This window comes from Melanostigma gelatinosum (assembly GCF_949748355.1).
Source record: "Melanostigma gelatinosum genome assembly, chromosome: 23".
Classification (NCBI taxonomy): Eukaryota; Metazoa; Chordata; class Actinopteri; order Perciformes; family Zoarcidae; genus Melanostigma; species Melanostigma gelatinosum.
The window spans coordinates 2,201,299-2,210,508 of NC_136656.1; the positions used below are offsets into that span (position 1 = coordinate 2,201,299).

General features: G+C 43.7%; 1 protein-coding gene across 1 annotated transcript in view; it reads right to left on the bottom strand.

Moving 5' to 3' along the window:
* LOC306796869 (dachshund homolog 2-like) overlaps positions 1-9,210 on the bottom strand; it is a 68,774-nt gene that overhangs the window by 6,941 nt on the left and 52,623 nt on the right. The window contains exons 3-6 of the mRNA XM_079295933.1: positions 4,527-4,745; positions 2,819-2,988; positions 2,511-2,616; positions 1,975-2,049 (exon numbers count right to left, since the gene is read on the bottom strand). Coding sequence (XP_079152059.1) covers positions 1,975-2,049; positions 2,511-2,616; positions 2,819-2,988; positions 4,527-4,745 — 570 coding nt within the window. The remainder of the gene's footprint in view (positions 1-1,974; positions 2,050-2,510; positions 2,617-2,818; positions 2,989-4,526; positions 4,746-9,210) is intronic.

A 9,210-nucleotide genomic window follows, 5' to 3' on the forward strand; every position in this document is an offset into this window, starting at 1 on the left:
CCGGTATACGATACAACTTCCTCAGCGAACTGTCAGCAGGTGTGTTTCCTCAAACTTATTTTAATCGTCAAACACGAACGAGCGAGTTTCTTTTGAAAAAAATAAAAAATGTTTGAGATGTTTTCCATCAGCGATACGCCGTCGCGAGCGCCGAGTAAAGTTTATGAAATGTTGATGTTTACGAAGGTATGAGAGGCAACGAAGCAGCGTCAGAGAAATCAATTACACACACACACACACACACACACACACACACACACACAGAGGTCGTTAGTATTCAGACGGAGTGTGCGGTGCTAATTGGCAGGGATTAAAGACATCCTTGATGTGTGTGTGTGTGTGTTGGGAGTGCGTCACAGTGTCTGATCAGCCCTTAATGCCTAACTCACTGACAACTGGGTTAACTCTGCTGTGAAATTAACGCTGATTAAGATGCACTCTAACACACACACACACACAGACACACAGCCCCTATCTGCCACTTCATCCATACGCCTTTACTCCACCTTTCCTCCCTCTCGTATCTTTCTTCGTCGCCTTTTCTCCACTTTCACACGTGTTTCTTTCCTCATCTTCATCGTAACAACCTTCATCATTTTCTTTCTCTCTCTCCGTCTGTCTTCATTGCTTTCCCTCCTGAAGATTTCCCTCAATCACTCCTCCCGTTCACCTGGAATATGACTTCCTGCTTTTACTTGAGGTCGAGGCCACACAGCAGTGACCTGTACCACTAAACACCTGCAAATATATATCAATATATTTATATATATATATATGAATAAAGCAGCCCGTTACATTAACCATACAATAATGATTCCATTTAGTCCTCTGCACTCTGCACTATTCCATTGTCTTACAAATGTCATTATTGCTTTTTAAATATTTTGTATTATTATATATAAACAGGTCTTTTTACATATGTTTGTTTTTAGCTGAGCGTGCGCGAGCAATAAGAGCAGCATGACTTTAATTCCTTCTGTGTGTTCACAGACTTGGCCAATAAAGCTGATTCTGATTCATTTTTATTGCCTCAAAATCACCAATTTGCCTCAAAGGGGCTTCTTTAATCTCTCCACTGTGATTTTATTTCCTCTTATGTTTTCTTCCCTGAGAGAGGAGGAGGATGAAAGGAGTAGAAAGTGGGATAAAACTAAAGATGGAGGAGTAGAGACAAGGGAGGGAATACGGAGAGGAAGGAGGGAGCGTTTAAAAGGATTAAAGAAGAAATTATATATATATATATATATATATATATATAGATATATATATATATATATATATATATATATATATATATATATATATATATATATATATAGATATATAGATATATATATATACTCAACTCAAATTTCTCAGAAAATACGATTATTTTGTACTAAAATTCTTCGTTAAATGAGAAAATACTTCAAACTACGTTTAATTTATGAAGTATGTAATTCAGACACGACTTACAAAAGCATGTTTATTTCATGAAGACCGTTCAAGAGGAGCCGGTTATTGATCCATAAAGAGGAGCTCCTCTGCTGACCTCGGCAGCTTCAGGAGCTCCGACCAAAAACACAACGGAAAATACCGAGCGAGTGATGGAGGGAGGAGAGGCCCGCATGCTTTTAGTGTGTGACCTCTTGACCCCTTTTAGCCATGCCTCCTTCACTTAGCCTCACCTCCTCCTCCCTCCCTCCTCGTCCATCCCTCTGATTGATGGCTCACAGACAGGTGATCAATAGGAGGGGCCGAACATCCTGACGCTTCTGTTTCTCTGTGTGTGTGTGTGTGTAAATACAGTAGATGAGGAAAGACCCCGAAGTGAGGACAATTTGTCAGTTGTCAAAACGAAATGTGTGAAGGTTTAGATTAAGAAGGGTTATGGAATATCCACACTTATATAAGAGAAAGTGTGTGTGTGTGTGTGTGTGTGTGTGTGTGTGTGTGTGTGTGTGTGTGTGCGTGCGTGCGTGCGTGTGGTCCAACCTTTGTCCTTTGTTATTTTCTTGATGGGTGCAGTCGGGTTCTTCAGTCCAACATCTGCATCCATTGACATCAATCCTGTTGAAAGACAAAGTGAGTTTGTGTGTGTGTGTGTGTGTGTGTGTGTGTGTGCGCGTGTGCGGAAAAATGACAATTTCCGAAAGTGTTTTGTCCGACCAACACTTCTAAAGTCAAAGATATTCAGATACATATTAAAGAAAACACATCAGAGAGGCTGAAACCATTAAATATTTGCCGGCTTTGTTCGAAAATGAACTCAATCGATAATCAAGAGTTCTGAATAATTTGCGTTTGATCATCATATTTTAGATTTCCAATCAGGTTTATAAATATACACATTTGAGAAACAAGCGATTCAATATTTGCTGGAAATTTGATTTAAACAATTATAAAATCAGTCGCTAAATAATTTTCCGTTGATTGATTAATTGACGAAGCGCTGCAGAGCTGCTGAATATTATTGTCATATTTGTGTGCAGTTTGCTTTGTGGTGTGTGTGTGTGTGTGTGTGTGTGTACCAAGTCTTTCGGGCGAGCTGGAGGCCGAGCTGCTGGGCTGCGACTGCAGAGGAGTGTTGGTCTCATCAACAGATGGAGAGAGAGAGGGACTGTCACACACTCTCTCCTAGAGAGAGAGGGGGGGGGAGAGAGAGAGAGAGAAAAAGAGAGATGGAGACAGAGAGAGAGTTAAGTTAATAGTTCTTTATGGAGGAGTTCCTCAGGGAACCTACTGAGGTCCTCTGTGGTTCTCATTTAAAAAAGGTGTGTGTGTGAGCATGCGTGTGTGTGTGCGTGTGTGCGTGCGTGTGTGTGTGTGCGTGCTGTACCTTGATGACGGGCGCCCGGTGTACGTGGGTGTGTATCTGCTGGGCGGCGGCGGCCATGTTGGCGATGGTGTTGAGGTGGTTCATCTGCGACATCGCCATTGCTACCGAGGCGGGAGGCAGCCCCATGGGCAGCAGAGGGTGAGGCATCATCATGAAGGGCAGGTCCAACCCTGGGGGAGACGGGGGAGAGTGAGACATTACCAAACACGGAAAACTCTTTACAGCTTCTCTTTTGAAAAGGAAAAGCGGGTTTTTTCTGTTTAGCGTCGTTTTTCTTTGTAAAATTTAAGCTGGTTTTTCAGTAAAACTGCAACAACTTCGTCCACATTTTATCGTACAATCTGACATCTTCATTGCCAGATTGTAGACCGTGTCAATACCAAATGTAATGTTTCAGTTATATTATGTCTCACTGATCGTTTTCAACACGTAAAGCAGAGACTTCCTGGACAGAAGTATTAATACACAGTTTACTGCTGAAGTACGAATACAATGACACCGTGAAATGATGCCTCTGTGACAATATATGAGAGAGGGCGAGCACGAGACCGAGAACTAAAAAACTAAAACAAAGATGGCGTCTGTGAACTGGTGATGAACTTAACATTGAGTAGAGCGAGAGCGAGATGTCACCTCGGTGTCAAACGTCTCACTAATAAAAGTTGACAAAGCCGAGGATGAGGGAGAGAAAGAAAGGGAGGTGAAAATATGGAGGTCAAAGGGTTAAAGGGTGACGAGGCGAAAGAAGAGAAGGTCAGTGTTTCTTCTCTTCTCCGTCGTTCCCTTGAGCGTTTCACTTCCTGCCTTCTTTCCTAACAGTCGTTTTCTGCTGCTTCTCTTTTTGTTTAATCTTCATTTTTCTCTTCCATCTCTCACTCTGCCCTCTTTTCCTTCGTTTGTCTTTTCCTTTCCTTCCTTCCGCCTCTCTTTTTCTCACACACACACACACACACGAAACACTGCATTTGTGAGGACGTTCCATTTACTTTAATTCATCCTTTAACCCCGAACCTCCTGAAAGCGTAACCCTGACCTCAGACCCCTGCTGACCGTAAAATAACCCCATTTTCAAAGGCATGCCCCCCCCCCCCCCCCAAAGATGTTCACTCTGGAGAGAAGTCGCCTCAGCTGTCAAAAACACACACACACACACACACACACACGGCAGCTTTCATTCCAATGAAACAATAACACTGATTGCTGTTGTCGTGACGACTGAAGTGATAGAATAATCAATGTGAGTGTTTGTCACCTCCCGCTGCCCAGTGTGTGTGTGTGTGTGTGTGTGTGTGTGCAAACATTACTTCTGCATAAGAAAAAGAGCGAACATGAGTGTGTTTGTTTGTTTTAGTGTGTGTCAAGATGTGTGTGTGTGTGTGTGTGTGTGTGTGTGTGTGTGTGTGTGTGTGGTGTTGATGAATTGAGTCATTTAGTAGAGTGTGTGCTGATTAATCCAGGCGGAGTGTTAATACGGAAGATGGGAACAGATTAAATGGCGTACATCAACAAATATTGCCACCCCTTTAAACACACTCTGTGTGTGTGTGTGTGTGTCAGCGTGATGTCCCTTTAAACACACTCTGTGTGTGTGTGTGTGTGTGTGTGTGTGTGTCAGCGTGATGTCCCTTTAAACACACTGTGTGTGTGTGTGTGTGTGTGTGTGTGTGTGTCAGCGTGATGTCTCTTTGAACACACACTGTGTACTCACTGTTGGCCAGTAGCTGTTGCTGCTGCAGGAGTTGCTGTTGATTGACAGCTCCGATGGCCGGCCCCCTCCCTCCTCCTCCTCCTCCTGGTCCTCCACCGTGAGCTCCAGCGGGGGGGCTGGTCAGACGCTCCTTATCCCAGGAACACTCACTTCCTCCTGGACACACCGAAGTGAAAACGTGACTTTTACGCGTCATACAGTTGTTGTGTAGCAACAATGCTGATTCACCTTTAATACCACTGCTACAAAGTTACTGTGATGTAAAGAAGCTGCTGTGAATGTTTCTAACCTGTGACCTCACAGAATCAGACCTTTAGCTGACGACGCGCTGCTCTACGTTAACAATACTTTAACTCCAGCCAGCACAAACCTGCTGGTTTACAGCACATTATGGGATGGAGATGCTCATCAATACAGATTCTGAGACCTGAACTTTTTTTAGTAACGATGTCAAAATAAACTGTAAAAAATGACAAATCCTTTATTAAAGATGACATTTCAACGAGTCATAATTTATGTAAGTTTTGTAAAATTTTGGGGAAAACTAAAAACATTTGAGGTCATTTAAAAACAAGAAATGATTATTATTATTATTTAGTTACTTTGCATATATTACACACAAAACACGTGTGTGGCTTTTTGCATCTCTGATCTGCAACAGACGAGAAATGTATTTATTCACATATAATATTTATGGTAACTCAAAGTTGAGTTCACGTTTCACTGATCGGCTCTTTAACTAAAGACCGTTTGTCAATAGGATTTAAATTGTCAACAAAGATCCTTAAACCCAGTTCAGTACATAACAGATGAAAAACATGAGTCAAGCATGAATAAATGCTTCATCATGTCGGTGAACACAACCTTCTGATATTGATCATGAAGGTGAATATTATGAAGCAGTTTACAGGATAAACTCATAGAAAACGTCAAACGAGTGAAACAATCTCTCTCTCTGTGTAACGCTGCCTCTCTCGCCCAACACATCTCTCTCTCTGCTCCCCTGTTCCCTCTCTCATCCATCTTCATCTCCCTCCATTAGTTTGAATTAGCAACCGTCTCTCTCTATTATTGCCTACTGAACTCCCTGCGCTGTGTGTGTGTGTGTGTGTGTGTGTGTGTGTGTGTGTGTGTGTGTGTGTGTGTGTGTGTGTGTGTGTGTGTGTGTGTGTGGATGACAGCTGGGCCTCATCCCCTCTGCCATTTACACCGAGGAAGAAAAGAAGTATAAACAGATGGGCAGATGTTCTCTCTCTCTCTTGGCCTTGTCCTCTCCTTCGCTGCCTCTCTTTTATTCTCTCTCCTCCCTTACTTTTTTTTTTTTTAAACATTTTTTTGGTCTCTCTCTCTCTCTCTCTCTCTCTCTCTCTCTCTCTCTCACGCATTGAAACCCTCTGAACCCTCCGGTGGGATGGAACAGCATGTTTTTAAACAATCGCCAAAGATACACAATTTATCAGACAGAAAATGTAAAGAATTTCAAAATAGTCAGATGTTCATCTTTCCGAGGGTCCTCAAACTCATCATATGCTTCCATCAGAAAATTATTATTATTATTATTAGTTAGCGCCACCTAGAGTTCATCTTGATAACAAACTGCTGAATTCACATTTCCTTTTCTACAATGATCTGAGGATCCGGGTTCAGATTGAGCTGCAAGTGGATGAAAACATCTCACGTCTTAGTGTCACAATACTTCCTCCACTACTGCTCCATCTCTCCATCATCACACCTTTTCTTTCCTTCTTTCTGGTCTTTGTCTCTTCCTATACGTGTCCTTCTACCTTCTTCCCTCTCTCCTCTCTTCCTTCATCTCTCCTCTCTTCCTTCATCTCTCCTCTCTTCCTTCATCTCTCCTCTCTTCCTTCATCTCTCTCTTCCTTCATCTCTCCTCTCTTCCTATATGTGTCCTTCTACCTTCTTCCATCTCTCCTCTCTTCCTTCATCTCTCTCTTCCTTCATCTCTCCTCTCTTCCTTCATCTCTCCTCTCTTCCTTCATCTCTCCTCTCTTCCTTCATCTCCCCTCTCTTCCTTCATCTCTCCTCTCTTCCTTCATCTCTCCTCTCTTCCTTCATCTCCCCTCTCTTCCTTCATCTCTCCTCTCTTCCTTCATCTCTCTCTTCCTTCATCTCTCTCTTCCTTAATCTCTCCTCCTTCATCTCTCCTCTCTTCCTATATGTGTCCTTCTACCTTCTTCCATCTCTCCTCTCTTCCTTCATCCTTCATCTCTCCTCTCTTCTTTCATCTCTCCTCTCTTCCTTCATCTCTCCTCTCTTCCTTCATCTCTCCTCTCTTCCTTCATCTCTCCTCTCTTCCTTCATCTCTCCTCTCTTCCTTCATCTCCCCTCTCTTCCTTCATCTCTCCTCTCTTCTTTCATCTCTCCTCTCTTCCTTCATCTCTCCTCTCTTCCTTCATCTCTCCTCTCTTCCTTCATCTCCCCTCTCTTCCTTCATCTCTCCTCTCTTCTTTCATCTCTCCTCTCTTCCTTCATCTCTCTCTTCTTCCATCTCTCCTCTCTTCCTTCATCTCTCTCTTCCTTCATCTCTCCTCTCTTCCTTCATCTCCCCTCTCTTCCTTCATCTCTCCTCTCTTCCTTCATCTCTCTCTTCCTTCATCTCTCGTCCTCCTTCATCTCTCCTCTCTTCCTATATGTGTCCTTCTACCTTCTTCCATCTCTCCTCTCTTCCTATATGTGTCCTTCTACCTTCTTCCATCTCTCCTCTCTTCCTTCATCCTTCATCTCTCCTCTCTTCTTTCATCTCTCCTCTCTTCCTTCATCTCTCCTCTCTTCCTTCATCTCTCCTCTCTTCCTTCATCTCTCCTCTCTTCCTTCATCTCTCCTCTCTTCCTTCATCTCTCCTCTCTTCCTTCATCTCCCCTCTCTTCCTTCATCTCTCCTCTCTTCTTTCATCTCTCCTCTCTTCCTTCATCTCTCTCTTCCTTCATCTCTCCTCTCTTCTTTCATCTCTCCTCTCTTCCTTCATCTCTCCTCTCTTCCTTCATCTCTCCTCTCTTCTTTCATCTCTCCTCTCTTCCTTCATCTCTCCTCTCTTCCTTCATCTCTCCTCTCTTCCTTCATCTCTCCTCTCTTCCTTCATCTCTCCTCTCTTCCTTCATCTCCCCTCTCTTCCTTCATCTCTCCTCTCTTCTTTCATCTCTCCTCTCTTCCTTCATCTCTCTCTTCCTTCATCTCTCCTCTCTTCCTTCATCTCTCCTCTCTTCCTTCATCTCTCCTCTCTTCCTTCATCTCCCCTCTCTTCCTTCATCTCTCCTCTCTTCCTTCATCTCTCCTCTCTTCCTTCATCTCTCTCTTCCTTCATCTCTCCTCTCTTCCTTCATCTCCCCTCTCTTCCTTCATCTCTCCTCTCTTCCTTCATCTCTCTCTTCCTTCATCTCTCTCTTCCTTCATCTCTCGTCCTCCATCTCTCCTCTCTTCCTATATGTGTCCTTCTACCTTCTTCCATCTCTCCTCTCTTCCTTCATCCTTCATCTCTCCTCTCTTCTTTCATCTCTCCTCTCCTCCTTCATCTCTCCTCTCTTCCTTCATCTCTCCTCTCTTCCTTCATCTCTCCTCTCTTCCTTCATCTCTCCTCTCTTCCTTCATCTCTCCTCTCTTCCTTCATCTCTCCTCTCTTCCTTCATCTCTCCTCTCTTCCTTCATCTCTCCTCTCCTCCTTCATCTCTGCTCTCCTCCTTCATCTCTCCTCTCTTCCTTCATCTCCTCTCTTCCTTCATCTCTCCTCTCTTCCTTCATCTCTCCTCTCCTCCTTCATCTCTCCTCTCTTCCTTCATCACTCTCTTCCTTCATTACTCCTCTCTTCCTTCATCACTCTTCCTTCATCTCTCCTCTCTTCCTTCATCACTCTTCCTTCATCTCTCCTCTCTTCCTTCATCACTCTTCCTTCATCTCTCCTCTCTTCCTTCATCTCTCCTCTCTTCCTTCATCACTCTCTTCCTTCATCTCTCCTCTCTTCCTTCATCTCTCCTCTCTTCCTTCATCTCTCCTCTCTTCCTTCATCTCTCCTCTCTTCCTTCATCTCTCCTCTCTTCCTTCATCTCTCCTTTCTTCCTTCATCACTCTTCCTTCATCTCTCCTCTCCTCCTTCATCTCTCCTCTCTTCCTTCATCACTCTCTTCCTTCATTACTCCTCTCTTCCTTCATCACTCTTCCTTCATCTCTCCTCTCTTCCTTCATCACTCTTCCTTCATCTCTCCTCTCTTCCTTCATCACTCTTCCTTCATCTCTCCTCTCTTCCTTCATCACTCTTCCTTCATCTCTCCTCTCTTCCTTCATCACTCTTCCTTCATCTCTCCTCTCTTCCTTCATCACTCTTCCTTCATCTCTCCTCTCTTCCTTCATCTCTCCTCTCTTCCTTCATCTCTCCTCTCTTCCTTCATCTCTCTCTTCCTTCATCTCTCTCTTCCTTCATCTCTCCTCTCTTCCTTCATCTCTCCTCTCTTCCTTCATCTCTCCTCTCTTCCTTCATCTCTCCTCTTCCTTCATCTCTCCTCTCTTCCTTCATCTCTCCTCTCTTCCTTCATCTCTCCTCTCTTCCTTCATCTCTCCTCTCTTCCTTCATCTCTCCTCTCTTCCTTCATCTCTCCTCTCTTCCTTCATCTCTCCTCTCTTCCTTCATCTCTCCTCTCTTCCTTCATCTCTCCTCTCTTCCTTCATCTCTCTC